Genomic DNA, 18,444 nt, shown 5'->3' with positions numbered 1-18,444 from the left:
CAATGCTTGTGATTTTACTGTTTTTTTTTACGACTGCTACGTCAATGTTGTAATGCAGCCTGTTTCTTGAGCTACATACAAGACAGATGATGAATAAATAATATATACTTTACTGCATATGTAGTTATTGATGGATCAGAAACAATCAACACTTCAGTTGGAAGTTCTTTATTCTTTTCTCCAGACTTGACCAGAGCAAGGCAAATGATGTGCATTAAAAATGAATTGAATGAGACAAGCTTCAATCCACAGGCACTAGGCGCAGAGCATGTGTTTGTTACGATGAATAGTTAGTGACTCCTGTTTAAAATACGTTTTTGTGTAGCATCTGGAAACATTTGTTTGTGCAGAGGTGTTGTATACTGTATATGAAATACTTAGTCATTTTCTTGCTCTCCTTGCATTTGCTCCTCTGATACAGAGAGCTGAGTAACTTCAATGTAATTGTCTTTGATGTTCATCAATGGGGAGCCTTTGACTGTAAGCTCCTGCGTATGCTCAATACCATTTGTTGTCATAGTAATGTGGTAGTTGGATGACTTTTCTTCGGACACAACATCAGGCAGAGTTCCTCTGTCCTTGGTCATGTTCCACACCGGGTCCGAAGGCTGAGGTAGACTGGCAATGAGTTCCTGAACATACAATGATAAAACCATAAAGAAAACACTATGACAAGTTGAGGCTGGCATTCATATTAAACATATTGTTGAATGTACTTGCTGTTTTTCCACATCTTTATTTCTCAGAGCACTAAGCAGCCTATTTGTGAAGCTTGCAAGGTCCAGGTATTTTTGTTTTTGGTTCTCTAGCTCATGCTCTAAGAACTGCACTTCCTCATGCTGAAAGGTTAAAAAAACAAAACAATTGAAGTTATGTCACTTAGCAACACAAGGATTCCTCAGAAACTCTTTATTTGGTTAGAATGACAAGACATTTTTGCAACATCTTTTTGTGTGTGTCCTCACCTTGAATTCAAGCAAGCTTTGCATCTGCTCTAGATCTACGGGCACCATTTCACCCTCGTCGTCATCTTCCACGTCATCGTCATCAATCACTTCAACTTTCTGTATTAAAAAAAACAATTAAATAATCAACACATTTTGGCATTATAATAAATTATACACTCATGGGCAAAATTGTCGGTACCCCTCTGCTAAGAAAAGGAAAAACTCACAGTGGTCACAGAAATAACTTGAATCTGACACAAGTAATAACAAATAAAGCCACCTACGACACTTAATTCAAGGACACACCCTAGTTGAATGTGTTCCTGTGGTCAAGTGACTGGTATTTTCCAATCTTTTCTTGGGGTACCATCATCTTTGTCTATGCTTGTTTCACAAGTTTGTTTTTGAAAATAATTTAGTTGAACCACAACTCAAAAGCAATGTCTGATTTTAATTGCATTTTTATTTGTTGTTACTTTAATAATAATAATAATAGATTTTATTTATAAGCGCCTTTCAAGACACCCAAGGACACTTTACAATAACAAAAAACACAAAATAATACGGGTTGAGCAGCGGCAGCCAAAACGCGCCAGCGTTCACTCAACCCAAAAGTCAAAGGATATCTTAATCAAAGATTTAACACTATTTAAGAATGGTACAAAACAGCTAGGTTTTATTCTCTGCATTGTCTACTTAAAAAAGAAGAAATGATTGCTGACACACCAGGATATGGTTGCCCTCCAGAGTCCCTGAGTATGTTTTTCTTTCATTAACCAGCAATTTAGTCCATATGTGTAACTGCCGGTATCTATTAACTAACAACTTAACCAACAGGCAAAATATTTTTGCAAATCTGTAAAGCTTTGGTTTGATTTACCAGACCAGCGTATGCGTCCTTAATTTGCGCCTTGGCAAAATGAAAAAAGAATATGGTTATTAAAAAATGAAAATCTTAGAATAAATCAATGTCACGGTGATCAGCAGCATGCTTACAATGTTTGTTTTTTTTCAATTTCGAAAAAAGTCCAAAAAGTGAAAGCAGACCAAAGCTACTGTAGCATGTACCGGTAATCATGACAGTATTTGTAAAGAGTCTCAATGAAGCAAGACTGAATTATAGAGCGAGACATATTTAAGTACCACATTAGCCAGCGGCGCAGCACCAGTCACATTTGCTCCATTTTCATCTCTCTGCTGTGAGTCAGGGGTGCTATCTAGAGGTAAGAGCTCTGCATTACCACCGATTTCCACAGTTCAATGAGAGGTAAACGATGATGTGAGTGTTGCATCAGAGGCCACACCTTCAGAGAGGCAGAGAGATACCCCGTCATTCAAGTCATCTCCGAATTCGGGTGTTCGAAGATGATCTTCTTCGGGGCTAAATGCCACCGGCGAGTCACCTCTGGGGGAGCTCGTGTTTGTGAATACAGCAGGCCCACCTTTAGGCGGGGGTATTTCAATACCCATGAGACGGTACTTCCTTCGTCTGTTGCTAATCCATGTCTATAATCCAGGGACAAAATAAAAACACAGTGGTAGTAAGTGACAATGATGTGCATAAAAAAGGTGAGAAGGTCAAATTTCAATCAGATAAAAGCATAGTATAAATGAAATTTACCCCTCACATTTCTTTTTAAAATGACAAATATACATGCTGTATTATATATTCCACAAACCCATGTGGTCGACAGCATTATAATTTTAAACTGCAGTACACTTGAACACCTCGCATGTGTGGTCAAGGTTGAACAACTGCGTCCTGTAGATGGCGTTCAAGTCCGGTGTTCTTGAGTACCGTCGTTATCTCAAATCCAAACAGTCTCAAGTAGCAGTCATGCTTTATAACTTGGCAAGTGTCATCAAATTTTGGACTGATACTGTTTAGGTTAGATACATTGACTGGATATCCAGACACAAACCTAACTATGATTTTTTTTCTTGTTGAGATTTTTGATGTCGTAAACAACAAATCTTGAGTGTGGAACATGAAAGCTTAACCTCAACCTTCTAACTTGATGAAAAGCTTAGTCTACGCAACAGAATTCTGCAGTTGTTCCAAATAGATCTTCAATTGTCCTTCAAAGCACAACAATGTTAGAAACTCCTACCTCCAAAATGGATTTATCAACACCAAAAAAAAAAAGAACATGGTACATTTAGTTTTACCTTAACTATTTCAGTATCTACATTGAGCTGGTTTGCTGCAGCACTGATCTTTTCCCTGCACACTGAGCCCAGGCTGGTCATGCCTCTGTCCCAGTAGCGTTTCAGTTCAATGATATCCCCATCACTGAATTGGGTGCGATCCTGCAACTGAACACAATGTGCAAAAACATGCTGAGCAACATATTTTTGAAACCCGACAAGAGCCCAAAAACGTCATTACAACACAGGAAATCTTCCATGGAACTACCATGCTTGTATCAGGCCAGTTGAGTCAAAAACAGCATGTCAGTTTAATAATTGACTCCCGGTACTTTTTGAAGTGGACCAAAAATAATTATTTTTTTATTTGACGAAGACTGTTTCAAACAATGTAACAAAGAAGCATTTTCCATAAATGATCAGTGAACGGATGTGACAAACCTTTTACATGGGAGACAAGAACCATATTTTAGCAAGGATTAAATTAAAGACATCAACACTGCAAACAGCAATGGTCGTCATTTTAAAAAAAAAATCAGATTCTGGCAAACTTTTACAAATGTTTTTGTTCCCTGATACCGAAACTGCCCTTGGCTTTACTGTAGCACATCAAATTTTTATGATAATAATAATAATTATTGTTATTATTTATAAAGGGTTAGGTTCAGCATCAGATGGATGTTTTTCTGAAGTCATAGCTATAAATGACAACGCACGGTAAAATATGTATTGTGCAAGCTTTTTAGGCCAAACTTAAAAACAAAAATATTAAATGTCAAAACCGTGATGTGGTTCACCAAAATTAAAAAAAAAACCAGTAAGGATATTTTTATAATCTGCATCAAAAATATGTTTAGGTAAATCCTAACTCACATTTAAATTTGCTTGAATTTATTTATTATATTTTACACATTTCTATTCAAAAAGTGTGGTTAAAGTTAATAAGAATTACCAAGAAGTAGTACTGAATAGTTAATTCACTTGTTTCTTGATCAGAGTAGGTAAAAAAAAGTCCCTCAATGTTAAATTTTAATTCTCTCTCTCTCGCTATATATATATATATATATATATATATATATATATATATAATACAGAACGTATTTTTACACACACGCGCACACGCACACACACACACACACACCATAACTTAACCTGCACAACAGAGCTGAATGAAAATATAAAAATCTACCTTTACAAAAGATAATGCTCAGTTTGCTTGACACCGTCAGTGAAGTCAACAACGAGATAGAACTGCTGACTAAAACATCTTCCAACTATTGACTTTGTCCGTCAGAAAGAAAATAATTCTAACAGCTCAGTGCAATTCAAGGAACGATGTGTAGAAATCAGTGTCATCTAGTGGTGAACTAGAGAAAGAAGAAGAAATGACATTGGTGTGATAGAACATATGTATTTTTTGTACATCAGTGAAATTAATAGTGGGTTTTGAAAGAATGATAACTGAGAAATCAACACATTTTTACACACTGTCCCTTTAAGTACAGTTCACTACAACCACACATTTTTTCAGGTAATATATCTCTCTCCAACAGTGACAGTCAAACTTGAGCATTAGTGTTTTTGTAAAGGCATATTTTAATAGAATCATAAGGTATGTTTGTACATTTTCTTCACGGCTAATTTGAAATGAATTTTATATTAACGGTATGGGTGGACATTTTGAGGGGTTCTTTGCACTGGATTTGGCACAATGGAACTCACTGTTCGTTTTCTGGAGTTGCTGATAACCCAAGTGGCAGCACTGATTGAAGTCTGTAAACAAATAAAAACCCAATCAGACTCATGCTTTTGATTCACAACTTCATAAAACCTGTCCTACCTGTGAGCTGTCATCCCCAGAAGGTGAGGTTTGTGTGAAGGAGTAGCAGCCCTGATGAGTCGAGTTACTATTAATCAGCAGATTTGGGGAGTGGGCCGTAGTCAATGAGTGGCTCCCTTTTACCAAAGACGTTCTCTGCTCCTGATGGATGTTATTCTGAGCAGCCATGTTTGCCAACTCTTCTTCCCTTTGCCACTCATTTTCTTCATCTGCGGTTTCCATGGCAATGGAGAAGTTATGACTGGTATCCAAAGTGCGTGAAACTGGCCTCTGCATTTCCTGGTCTTTTAAAGCAAAACCTAGTCCAGACTTATTTCTGATGCCCTCACTTCTTTCTGCTATTGTGAACATCTGCTGGATGCAGGGTGTCTGCTCTGAGGTAGGACTCAAGATTTGGAGTGGGAGGGACAGACGGGTTTTCTGTGGGGCAGGGGCAGGGGGTTGCGGATTGGTCTCAGACCTGGGCTGAAGTTGAGCCTGGGACTGAGGGGAAGAGGGCCATGTCTGAGTCTGTGCAGTGCCATATGGTCGAGTCCAGCTGGGAGGTAGGCCTCCTACCCCTGCAGTCAATCCTACATCCCTGAGGGACAAACTTGTTTTCATGTCCCTTCCAGCAGTGTAGACCAGAGACGCAGAGGCAGACGTAAGGGAAGGCAAATTCTGAGAGAGTGACACAAGCTTGGAGTGAAGAGACGAGGAGCTGCAGGTAGTTCTGCTTTGCACAGCCTTACTGAGTAAGGAGCAGGGAGGGAGAGGTGAGAGCTCAGTATCTGACTGTAGGGAACCTGTGGGTTTTGGCCGGGGGCGGGTGTTGGAGTTCTGGGAGTAAATACTGGTGTGTATGACGTCATTTTTGTTGTTGTTGTTCCCACTGCTGAGAGGAGAGGGAGAAGAAGCAGAGGAAGACGATGGAGGGAGAAGGTGCGCACGATTATGGATATTCCGTACGACAGCGAGTTCAGCTGGAAGCAATGTTGCTGCAGACAGCCCAAGATTGGACAGAGCTCCTTGAGCTAGTGAGTGACTGGACAACAGTGCCCCAGCAAGTCCATGACTAGGTAAGGGATGAGACAAGCCTCCATTCGGATCACCCTTAGAAGCAAGTTTCCGCCTTTTGTTTCCAACCCACGTCTATAGGGAGAAGTACAAATCAATAAATAATACTAACACGGAACATTGCAGAGTCTAACTGAGTTAAATGAAGACACAATCTAGTTGCCATTTCTTTATCCTTACCCGGACAACACTGAAGTCTAGTTTGGCCTCCTGAGCACATTGCAGTATTAGCTGGAAACAAGCCTTGCTCTGATTGGTCATCCCATTATCATAGTAACGCTCCAGGATCATCTGCTGCTCCACTGTGAATACTGACCGCAGGTTCATCTAGAAAGCAATCATCAACAGTGATGCTACAAGGTCACTACCAGTAGTAGTAGTAGGTCATTCCTTTTCGCTATTTTGTGTACTCCATTACCTTTGTAGCCAACAAGCCACTTTTATAGCTTTCATTCTGACATGTACGTTTTAGAAGACAGAAGACAAGTATGTGTTATAATTAGGACTATCCAGCTATCCCGGACTGTCAATGCAGTGTGATAACAAGGCAGCACACAAAAAAGGAGGCCAAACCACAGCCTAGTGAAATGCTAATTTTACTATTTCAACGTTCCCTTCGCACACTTCTATAAGTTCGAGTGTTTTTCCCCCCATGAAAGCAGTGTTTTCCTAAACGAATGCATATACTGTACTCACAGTCTGGAGGCCACGCCTCTGTGGCCATGAATCCATGCTGCTACTGGACGGGAATGGAGCTGCCATGCCGATCACAGCGAAACATCCATGACTTTTTGTTGTCACATCGTGTCTCAGTGCACCCGAACCACTGTTAAGCAGTGTAACCAAAGCAAAGAACTTTAAAGTTGAGTTTGAACAGTAAATACTGCCCTCACTCCAAATAAAATTTGGCATCCATCCATCCACTCGTTACCCCGATACGGAGCAAAATCAAGCTCTTGTCCCCATGCCATTATGATGGACGCTCGCTTTGAAAGGGCAATCGCAGGATAGTAGTAACAGGTAGGTTAAGGCGTAACAATTACACTAAAAGTAGGGACCAACTTAGTAAACCCATATCAGGAGGTTGAAAACGAACACGCACAAAATCACATGGACTGTTGTATAACCAATAAGCATGCAGCGGCTTTATTTTGGCAGGCTCACTGCGCATGGCCACAGTCTGCAACGGCAACCATTAGAAAGATAATTAGCATCGGCTCTTGCGCGAGGATGCACGGGGATCGAGAAATAAACCTCCCACTCAGGTAGCGCGGACCTAAACAGTTTGCTATGGACAAGCACGTAGAAAACAACCCCGGTAAGCCGCACATCGGCACACTATTTCCAAGCGTAGCTTGCAGGCCCGAGAAGCCATGTTTGTAGGAGCAGACGCGAGCTAGCATTAGCAAACCTTTCTTAGGGCAGCTGGAGCTAAACTTTTCCTTTCTACCCGAGATTTCTAGAGCTCTGCCACTGCCATTTCACTGACCCTGGCTTCGAGTGAATAAAAACACAAAGCTGACGGGAAACAACTGGGACGAAAAGTGAAATGACGTCCATACTCGCTTTGTCCAATTCAGATGAAGCTCTTAAATTCAAGCAGATTTCTTTCCCACAGTCGCTGTTGCGAGACAATGAAATCAGACCGTCAGATCATCAATTCTAATCATGATTGTGACGTATTGCCCGGATGGGGGCCAATGGGAGCGCGAGATCATCGCGTTGACATCCGGGGAGGGCTGAAAACTGAGCAGTCAGGCCCCGCCCCTGGTCTACTTTGGCCCTCAACGGATTTTCATTCACTGCCATCGTACGCGAAAACATATACCGGTGTGCGTTTGGAGTTTTCTACGTAGACACCTCTTTTTTTAAAGCGATCTGATGGTAAGTTTAGTCCCAAATGGAGCTCGTTCTAAATGTTTTTGTAGGTACACCGTTCATGAGCTATTTTAAATTGAGTTCAATGCAAGTAGGCAATTCAATAGGGTCATTTGAATATTAAAACAAAAAATCGAATGTTTGCATTGTAATTATATGCTTAAATGTTAATTCTTTGTGTAGTAGGATGTTTTGGGGTTGTCTTTATAGTTGAATGCTTTTATATTTTGTGGCGTTTGGGTGGCTTTTTTATTATTGGCAGCCCTGAACGTGAATGAAAACGTATTTAAAAATACTCTAGTCTGCTTAAATGTTCATATCATTTGTCTTATGGTACAATTGGATTTGCTTTCATTTCTAAACGTATGCTTTGCATCTTTGGTGTGTGTGAGTGGTGATTTGGGGTGGTTTCACTGGAGGTGAATGAATGGGGAAGAGATACCTATTTATTTTAATCAATGTAATGTGGAATCAAAGTTAAAAAGAGAGAGGAGCTGTAGACCGAAAGTGGACACAGTATTTACTTATTCTGAAAGTTTTTTTTTCCCAGTTTTGTTTCGTATGAAATCCCCATGCAATTGTGTTAAACATGGATTTTATACAATGTAATTGAGAGTGAATTTTCCATTTAAATGTGACAATTTTTGATATGGTTGGAGGTGAATAACGTTTCATTTCTATATACAGTTGATGACTAGAAACGTGTTGTTTTCTTTCCTGGTCGTGTAAAGGTGCTCTATAAGAGTCTATCATCAGCATCAACCATCACAGGGCTCCAGACAAACTTTTATTTATTTATTTTTTAACTAAGAGCACGGTGTGGCCCTTAGCCTGCAATGTTAATAATAATAATATTGATACATTTTATTTATAAGCGCCTTTCAGTTTAGTTGTCTAAGTAGAATATTTAGGGTGTGCACTGTTAGTCAACTTGAGATGTAATCATCCACTCCACTCTGGAGTGTGGAGGCAGAGGTGGTAACATGCTGACCATCTGCCATGACGTGCTTGTATTCTGTAAAATGAGTGGAGTTGGTTCTACTATTTTTAGTTTTTCAATATTTTTATTATGTTAATATTACTATAAATAATTTTTAAATTTTTTAATATAATCTTCATTAACTCTAAAACTAAGTTAAATCAAATGTTTGATTTCAAAGCTATACATTGCATTGCTGCCATCAAACTAAAAACAGATGTATGCAAATCAATGGCATATGGGAGAATCATATCACCACCATTAATTTATACTAACAGTAACCCCACACTAATTAATTACACACATTCATTGTCAATGTGACCTTCAGATTGGAAACTTGAATCTTCTTTTCCAGTCCCTTGTGCCATGGTCTTCAGGTCAAGTTGATCTGTTCTGAACACCAGAAGATATGAAGAGAAAGCTTCAGGATAGGGCGCTGTGGCCGAGTTGTCAGCCTGGTGCTCACGCTCAGAGTGGGCAACGTCATCTCTTGGTGAAGTCTTTCCCGCATCCGACCTTGTGACAGTGCTGCTGTCCCCAAACTTTCCTGACCTTCAAAAAAACCCATATGTAAGACGGGCATTGAAAAGCTATGGCACACAGGCAAGTCACCACTGGATAACAAGGTACTCCAGGGTACCTCCAGCAAAGTCTTTGCGTCAGGCCACACCAGTGCGGAACAAATTCCATGCCAGCAACAGCGAGTGATGAGCTGCATGATGATGCCAGGAAAATCACTGTTACCGCTTACAGCCAATCAGCGTTCAGAGCGGCGATAAGCGGAAATATCATAAATTGGCTCGACTCTGTCTATATATGTCGCCTGGCTGAGGCACCATTTTGTATTTCTGTATGCAAGTGATAATCTGCTTCTAATACCGAGTGTCATTGTGTGCTTTTATTAAAATTATTTTTGAATCATTCCTTTCTGGCCCTCTCTTATGTCTCTAATTAAATGTTTAATTATCATTTCTAATCTTATCACCGCGTGACAAAACTGGACAACCAGAGACTGGAGAGACAGAAGGTGTGACCAAATAATGTGCCAATTATATTTCCATACACAACTAAGTGGACTCAGACTGCTGCTCCTGGCTGCAGCACACAGATCCGTCAGGCTGACAGTTTTCTTGAGTGGATTACAGTCTTGGGCGGCCCGGTAGTCCAGTGGTTAGCACGTCGGCTTCACAGTGCAGAGGTACCGGGTTCAATTCCAGCTCCGGCCTCCCTGTGTGGAGTTTGCATGTTCTCCCCGGGCCTGCGTGGGTTTTCTCCGGGTGCTCCGGTTTCCTCCCACATTCCAAAAACATGCATGGCAGGCTGATTGGACGCTCTAAATTGTCCCTGGGTGTGAGTGTGGGCGTGAATGGTTGTTCGTCTCTGTGTGACCTGCGATTGGCTGGCAACTGATTCAGGGTGTCCCCGCCTACTGCCCGAAGACGGCTGGGATAGGCTCCAGCACCCCCCGCGACCCTAGTGAGGATCAAGCGGTTCGGAAAATGGATGGATGGATGGATTACAGTCTTGAAATCTGGTGAGCAACAAAAGTTGGAAAGAAGGAATTGGACAGCCCACGGGCAAAATATGTCCTGTAATGGTGATTTTCCTATGCGGATAGCTGCATTGGTGGGCATGAAAAACCACCACCAGTATTAATTTTTGTCCAGATTAATGCAAAGTGCTGCTCGTTTATTAACACTTCTGAGGCTACTTTTGGTTTGACTATTGAACATGTAAATTACAGGTTATTCATACTAGACTTGACATAATTATTTTTTTCTAGTAATCAGACTCACTACCTGGATTATTTTAAACTGATTATGGTTTTGTCCGTCACATGTACCCCTGGCTCAAAGATCACGATAAAAGAAGGGAAAAGGGATTTCACAAAGATATCATTCTACTAATGTCTTTGTTTTAGAAAGTAAGTTTTATTCGTATAGCGACCATTTACAGGAAAAGTTATCCCAAGGCACTTAAATAGAGCATATAAACCGAGCATTTGTGGCGGACCGGTGACGCGTTATTCCATGACGTCACCAATGTCTCAGATGCACAGCAGGTGGCGATGCCCCTCTCCGTTGATCGCTCAATCGAGAGATGCAGATGCAGACGACTGTTGCGGATTTCCCCGTGCATGGAGAGTGTAGCTTGATCATTAGTCACGCACACAACACCCTTTTGGGTTGAGGCAGCCTCAACAAGAATGCACCAACTGTTCTCTCACTAAGCACGGTTAACACACTTGAGAGTTTCACAGGTGTTCGTTTCTATTATAATGTTTTATGTTCTATATTTGAAATCATTTTCATTCGCCCCTTAAACGCTCTTTGACCCTGCGTGTTTGAAAAGTGTGGATAGAGGGAGGAGGGGGCGCGGAATGAGATTCTCTCTGCATGATGTGCGTTGCACCATTCCCCGGTCTGTATTGTGCGAGGTGGCCCTTATGATGCTGCAGCGAGGTGGGCTGGGGGAGAGGAGAGGGGAGGGGTCGCTCCCATCGAATCCCCTTCTCACAGCGCGCGAGCTGCTGGCGGGAAGGCACGAGAAAAAGGAGGAGAGGGGAGGGTAAAACGGCAGGGAGCGCGTGTGCGCGCGCGTCTGTCTCTGCGTGCGCGTAGATTGCACCACCGCATCCCGTTCACCGTTTCTGCAGGGGGCCATGCTCCGATGGAGGGAATAAAACCGACAACCGTCTCTTTACACTCCGAATGATCCGGCGCCACGTCACTCCAGATGTGACTGACAAGTCGTTCTATGTCGCCTGCTTTCACTCCTGTGCTGTTTAACGCAGAGAGGCTGTGACATCATGGCTTTGGTTATGGAACCTATAAGTAAATGGACACCAAAGCAAGTGCTGGACTGGATGAAAGGTGAGTTATAGGATCCCTTCTCTGCGTCACGTCAACGTCCGGCTTGTATGTGATCTGACTGAGGATTACGGGATGGTGGTGAAGTGAGCAGCAGTGGTCACACACTGCATGCATGGAGCTTTTCGTATCTGAATGAGTGAGAGGAGGTGGTGCAGTGAGATGGGTTTCCTCCCTCCAAAAAGTGAGGACACTCAGCATTTATTTTGCATTACAGTATAGGGTTTCTTTGAGAGCGAGCCTTGTAAAGCAAACCTACAGGCTGCTGCCGCTGATGGTGCTGATGCGGTTGGAGTAAGCCCCAGGCAGTGGCCTCATCAATGAATGTGGAGGATGTGTCATCTGCTCCTTTCACTGACACACTTGAAGCTCATGTCATCGCTAGTGTGTGTGTGTGTGTCTGTCAGTGTGTGCGTGTGTGTACTCGTGCGTATGATTAATGCTGTTAGCTGCTTCATCCCCAACACACACGCACACACACACACACACACACACACACACACACACACACACACATCCAACCAAACCTGAATGTCAGTCTGTTCGGTAAGATTCACAAAGGAATTATATATCCTAATTCTCGCGATTGTCACTGTCAATGAGAGGCCATTAATTACATGTCTGCATGCATGAGCGATGTTTAAGATGGTAGTGGAGGGGGACGTATGGTTACTCACACACTGATCAGCTCGGGAGCAGTGTGACACAAATTGTGGCAGCCCTATTGACAGACAGTAGAGATAGATAACGGTGGGTATAGGGGTGTCCGTAATCGTGTGTGAGCAGCCGGCTTAATGGTGTATTTGAGCATGTAGTATAAGTACAATTTTTAAATGGTGGACCACGATTCTGCATGATTAGATGCTGACGTAGTGAAGAGACCCCAGAGAACAAGGCAGCGAGGAAACATGGAAGGTCCTTGAATTTGTAATTGGCCTCATCAGCTGGCTTCAGTCCTCTACTTTGTTGAATGTTCAAGCTGGAGTGACAGGAAACGCAGAACGGAACTGAGTCACTGTTACATTAGTTCCAATCCAAACGTGGTGTTCAAACACCTCAAATACAAATGAAATAATGTCTACGTAACACTTTTTGTATAAGTTGTATTTTTCACATTTTGAAATACTGTAGTAGTAAGTGAAGAATGGCAATTCTATGCTGGCGAAGAAGCTCGCACTGTTACGTCACAGCAAGAAAGCTCCAGGTTTGAATCGCTGTCGTCTTGGGGATTTCTTTGTGGATGTTCTTGCTATGATTGTGTGGGACTTCTCTGGATTCTAAGACTGCGTCCCATGTTCCCATGTGTCCTGTATGTTAGGTTAAGTGAGGAAATTAGCCATCGTGCGATACCGGTGTCAATGTACATAAGCATGAGTAGTGGTCTTGTTTCGGCTGATTGATTTAAAAATGATCAAGGAGTTGTTTTGTTTTGTATACTTGACTTGGAGTGCAACATTACAATTTAATTATACATGATTGCATAAATCACTTTTAAAAGTTTAATGACAGAATGAAGAACAAAGTGGCGGCTCAGTGACCCAGTGGTTAGCGTGTCGATCCACAGTGGTTCAATTCCAGCTCCAGCCTCCCTGTGTGGAGTTTGCGCGTTCTCCCCGGGCCTGCGTGGGTTTTCTCCGGGTACTCCGGTTTCCTCCCACATTCCAAAATCATGCATGGCAGGCTGATTGACCACTCTAAATTGTCCCTCGGTGTGAATGTGAGTGTGGATGGTTGTTCGTCTCTGTCAGCCCTGTGATTGGCTGGCAACCAGTTCGGGGTGTCCCCCCCCTACTGCCCGAAGACAGCTGGGACAGGCTCCAGCACCCCCCGTGACACTTGTGAGGATAAGCGGATCGGAAAATGGATGGATGGATTGAAGAACAAAGCCAATTATGCCTAGGAATTGATATTCATTGAGAATTTGAAAGATCCAACAATATAATATGATATGACCTGCATGAAAAGTGTGGTATTTTCGAAACAATAATAAACACGAATCATGACACGAGGAACGTCCTATCCGGACGCAACATTCTCTGGTCGATATGGCAACGTTTAAACGTGCCTTCAAAATAAGATACGCCGCAAATAAAAAGTGCATGAAAAATACGACTCACCATCGCCGTTTATTATGCAGAGTAGGCTTGGTGCATGTGAATCTCCTGTTGAGATAAAGCCGTAATACAAATAGGACTCCTGATACTGTCTATTAAATGTAGCCTTCTCTTTCTTGAAAGTTGTAGGCTCCTCTTCTGTCTCCTGGCTGGGCCTTTCCCCCTTCCCAAAAAAACATTTCAAAGACGTTTGTTTTTTATGCGGGAACCAATCACGTGACCAAGAAGCGCGCATTCACCTGAGTCAAGAATGACATACTGTCGACTGATATAACAGAGAATCCGGTAATTTTTCTAAATAAAACATCTTTCAGATTCCAAAATGAATAAAACAGAAGGAATGTAAGTTATTTATTCTTTCTGTGCGGCCCGGCACCAAATGACCCGCTGACCGGTATCGGTCCCGCGGGTGGGGACCCCTGATTTAAAGGCTAGGCATGTTTTGATTCCGAACACTCCACTACTCGATCTGTATTGTACTGTGATTGATCCTCGCGCTATTTTTGTAGGGTAAACAGTCTCGCTTTCTGACAATAATAATAATAATAATACATTTTATTTATAAGCGCCTTTCAAGACACCCAAGGACACTTTACAATAACAAAAAACACAAAACAATACGGGTTGAGCAGCGGCAGCCAAAACGCGCCAGCGTTCACTCAACCCGGAAGTCAGAAAGAGACACACAATGAAAGTCTCAGAGATGAATTTTTATCAAAAACATGTTACATGAAATTCATTCAAAGGCTTGGCATCCGACTTTGGCCGAACTTTTATGGAGCAGTGCCTTTTTTTGAATTTTTGAAACGATGAAGCAATTTCTGAGCCTTAACAAGAGACAACCCAATCTTTTGACACATGACAATCTTTTTAACTCTGAAGCAAGGAAGCAATTAGAGTTAGCAATCACGGTTGTTTCTTTTCACTTTTTGATGATTAAAATTTGCCTTTTCTCTTCTGTGGTCAATAATCTAAAGCTTGACTTTTCAGTCGCCATTATTTTGCAACATTGTTAAGTGGAAGCGAGAAAGAGGATTTGAACTTGTCCATTTAAAAATCCCAAGATATAGAATGGCTGAAGTGTGTTCTGGCAACAGAACTCTCAAATATTTACAGGGGAAGCAACATTTCACGATTCCTACATGATAAATGACAGTTCAGCATAAATGTCAAGTCAAATTATGGTTTAATTTGGATTGATCCTTCTGCTTAGGAAGAATTGATTAAGCCTTTTCAACATTGCATAATCAAGGACATTTGACCAAATAGTTGATTGCAAGTGCCAATATTATATTCATATTCAGGCTGACTGGGTGACTTCATGGATGAAATCACAGTCGGGATTTACCCATAAATGTTCTCCAGGGATGAATAAATTGTTGGTTCTTGTTCTCCATTTGACCTTTCATTCAGAGGTCATTTTCCCATATATGATCGTTGCATTACTTTAGTTGATTTAAATCAATATCAGACGACATGCATATTCCTGTGACATTACTGAGGCACATTTTTAGCAGTTCACTTTTTAGGAATCTTTTATACTGCAAGGTTAATCTATGTATACAGACGACTAGACTTTGTGCGCTGCTGAAAGACTTCAAGCAGTTCAACACCGGCAAGGCTCATTGAAAGATGACTCATCAACATTTATTTTGAACACCCACGCTGGAGGAGTTTCCTCTCTGCGTGTATTTGTGTTTGACAGAAACCGAATGTTGCAGGGTGTGTTCCAAAAAAAAAAAATGCTCAATGTATCGAAGCTGCTCATTGTTTCTAAAAATTATTCAAATTAATTTTTGATAAAAAAAGAGGCATTAGGCACACCGAAATAAATAAATAAAGTCGACTACAAAATGTGTCTGGATTCAGATGATCTTATTTTGTGTGACCACTTGATGAAATAAAATTGAATAAACTCAACACATTGTTTTTCAGTCTAAGTGCGCAAAACAACAATTTAAAAAAGTATATGAGTAGTTTTATACTTTATATACAGGTACGTAGGATTACCGTTTACTGGCCAATTTAAAGGCAAGGCAAGGCAGTTTTATTCAATTCGTACCTTTCATACACAAGGCAAGTCAATGTGCTTAACGTAAGCAAAACCGCAACACCCACAAGCAATTACTGACAACAACAGTTAATGAAATGCAGAAGAAAGATACAATCAAATGGATTGGGAGAGCTTTCATCATATAGCGAGATGATGACCCAAACAGAGATGGAAATCCAGGTCCAGATAGTATAAATTCCTCCACAGTTTGCCTTGAGCCACAGGTGCTTTTACTCAATCATCAGTTTCACTGTTTCAGTACCTTTGAGGTGAGTGCAGATGTGTGGCAATATTCGTGCCAGTTCTTGTGCCTCGTCTTAGACATCGACAACTGCTTTCAACAACAAAGGCACATGGCAGTGAGTCTCTGCTATTATACTTCCTATATTGGTTGCTTCTTCTTCGGCACAGACTGTCTCTGTTACACCTCCGATGCTATGCTGGAAGCCAACAAATTTGTGGGAGGACTTCAACTCTGCACCCCAAATCGGTACTCTACACCCAGGACAGTGAGGCAGGAAAAAGCCATGGCTTGGTTGGCTAGTGTGAAAGGGGCTTTGTTTGTATATGCAACTGTGACAACTGAACTGATTCTAAGGTTTTTAGCCTTTAAAGGCATTTGGATATTTCTTCATATTCTGCAAAATCAAACTGTGTCAGACACATTCGAGTCAGAAGATAATACCCGGTCCACATCACTGTGACTGAAGGAAAACATACCTGTTTAAAAAGTGGGAGAACGCCTATGAATTATCAAGTTTTAAACCGTGACATGACAACTGAGCAAATCCACATATCCATACATATATGTAGGTGTACAAGTGTATTTTAATGTCTAAACTGCAGTTTTTTTATTCACAAACACACACACACACACACACTAAATAATATACATTTAGTCCACGACAATGAAAAAAAACCACCTTCTTCCGCTGTGCCTTTTTTTTAAACTCTAATTAAATTTGCTCAAAAACAGTATAAGTGAGTGGGCAGCCAATCTGCAAGAAGGGCAGTAATGTGTATGTTTAAATGCATTAGAGTCCATCCATTCAAGGAAGTATGCAAACAAACAACAATTTAGACGTCATGAACATTGTAATCACCTATCCATTCATTATCTGATTAGCTGCTCCTCACCAGGGTTACGGGCGTGCTGAAGACTATCCTTGCTGCCTTCGGGCAGCAGGCAGGGTGCACCCGAACTGATTGCCAGCCAATCGTAGGGCACAGAAAAACAACCATTCGAGCTCACAGTCACACCTTTGGGCAATTTAAAGTCATCAATTAATCCACCATGCATGTTTTTGGAAAGTGGGAGGAAACCCAAGCAGGAACGGGGAGAAAATGCAAATTTCACACAGGAAGGCCGGGGTCTGGTATCAAACCTATGACCTCTGCACTGTGAGGCAGACAGACTCACAAGTTGCCTCCGCGTTGTGATCAACACATTAATTCATAATGATGGCCTATGCAATCCAGCTGTGTTTTCAAATTCAAAACCAAACTAAGCATACAATGTATTTAATTAGCTCTTATCATACCAATCGTGACTTTTGATGGGCAGAATAATTAGGAAGGAGTATCACACACACACACGCATATGCACAGAAACGCGGGAGCAGGAGCTTTAAGTGGGGCATCGGTAACCATGGAAACCAGACCTGATCGTGTTGAAGTCACAACACTTGTCATAAGATGGGGAGGCAGGAACCACACACACATGCCCGCTACACATGCCTGGATCACGTATCTCGGCACAGAGCGACACACATATGCATTCAGCATTTCTGACACACTTTGTGTGTAATGATTCCGAAGGGCGAGCGGAGAGCAGGAAATTTAGAAATACGAAAGCATGCTGCAAAATGAACAAAATGCTTCCTTCAGATGGGGGAGGAAATGAGACTATGAAGGAGAAATGGGGAGAGCACAGTTTATGGCTGAGCTGTGCATAGAGAGATGCAGTGGGCAACATATCAAAGTACTCGCTCTATCCGGACCCTGAGACAGAGGGTCCTGTGTGTGTGTGTGTGTGTGTGTGTGTGTGTGTGTGTGCGCGCGCGCGTCTTTTTGCACCTGTTGTCACAGGAGCAACATTTTTATGAGGTAGGGTCAATTTTGATCTTAACAGGGGGAGGGCATAAAACAAGGGAATTTTCTCCCCCTTTGTGGTTTGTTTGTTCAGGTGTTATGTAACGTAGGAATAAAATTCAGGTGGGATTTAAACCAACCAAAGCAGGAGAGCGGGACTTGGACAGTTTCAGTCACGATGAGAAAGCAACTGAACCTCTAAGTGGGAAATGAACCAGTCAGGTTCAATAAAACTCGACTTCACCCAGCTGGAGGTTCAGATGGAGATGGCAGCACTCATCATCAATTCATCCACCCATCCATTATCTGAAACCGCTTATCCTCACAAGGGTCGTGGGCATGCTGGAGCCCATCCCAGCTGTTTTTGGGCAGCAGGCGGGATACATCCTGAATTGGCTGCCCGCCGATCGCAGAGCACACACAGACAAACAACCATTCATGCTCACAATTACACTTAGGGACAATTTA

The 18,444-nt window shown here is 41.8% G+C and overlaps 2 protein-coding genes across 9 annotated transcripts in view; one reads left to right on the top strand and one right to left on the bottom strand.

Moving 5' to 3' along the window:
* Positions 1–152: 152 nt before the first annotated feature.
* Positions 153–7,653, bottom strand: hdx (highly divergent homeobox). Of its 5 annotated transcripts, XM_086099316.1 has the most exons (11): positions 7,554–7,653; positions 6,688–6,817; positions 6,172–6,318; positions 4,936–6,066; positions 4,818–4,868; positions 3,117–3,263; positions 2,252–2,453; positions 2,091–2,164; positions 966–1,064; positions 717–839; positions 153–632 (listed from the first exon to the last, which is right to left on the bottom strand). In XM_086099316.1, the coding sequence occupies exons 2-11, from the start codon at positions 6,751–6,753 to the stop codon at positions 378–380; spliced, it is 2,295 nt and encodes a 764-aa protein (XP_085955442.1). In that variant the 5' UTR covers positions 6,754–6,817; positions 7,554–7,653; the 3' UTR covers positions 153–377. The 5 variants fall into 5 exon arrangements, with proteins under 5 accessions (XP_085955442.1, XP_085955461.1, XP_085955427.1 ...); XM_086099335.1 differs by lacking the exon at positions 6,172–6,318; XM_086099301.1 differs by lacking the exon at positions 7,554–7,653 and having other exon boundaries at positions 6,688–7,147.
* Positions 7,187–18,444, top strand: part of LOC147208684 (connector enhancer of kinase suppressor of ras 2) — a 58,714-nt gene continuing 47,456 nt past the window's right edge. For 3 of the 4 annotated variants that reach the window (XM_086099282.1, XM_086099289.1, XM_086099274.1), the window contains exon 1: positions 11,429–11,721. In XM_086099282.1, coding sequence (XP_085955408.1) covers positions 11,658–11,721 — 64 coding nt within the window. In that variant the 5' untranslated portion in view covers positions 11,429–11,657. Of the gene's footprint in view, positions 7,310–11,428; positions 11,722–18,444 lie in introns of those variants that run through there. The other variant, XM_086099279.1, reaches the window with a different exon arrangement.

The sequence above is a fragment of the Hippocampus guttulatus genome, chromosome 2, assembly GCF_054856545.1.
Source record: "Hippocampus guttulatus isolate MCC_2025c chromosome 2, RoL_Hgut_1.0, whole genome shotgun sequence".
Taxonomy (NCBI): domain Eukaryota; kingdom Metazoa; phylum Chordata; class Actinopteri; order Syngnathiformes; family Syngnathidae; genus Hippocampus; species Hippocampus guttulatus.
The sequence above is the reverse complement of the archived record's forward strand: the minus strand, read 5'-3'. Positions and strand labels throughout refer to the sequence as shown.

What these genes read in the sequence shown, in the direction of transcription:
- hdx (XM_086099301.1), bottom strand. Translation starts at nt 6,903, where the DNA reads ATGCCAAATTTTATTTGGAGTGAGGGCAGTATTTACTGTTCAAACTCA. An exon ending in CTGGGGATGACAGCTCACAG is followed by an intron (nt 4,869 to 4,935) that starts GTAGGACAGGTT and finishes ATTTGTTTACAG; the next exon opens with ACTTCAATCAGTGCTGCCAC. An exon ending in TAGATACTGAAATAGTTAAG is followed by an intron (nt 2,454 to 3,116) that starts GTAAAACTAAAT and finishes CCTGGATTATAG; the next exon opens with ACATGGATTAGCAACAGACG.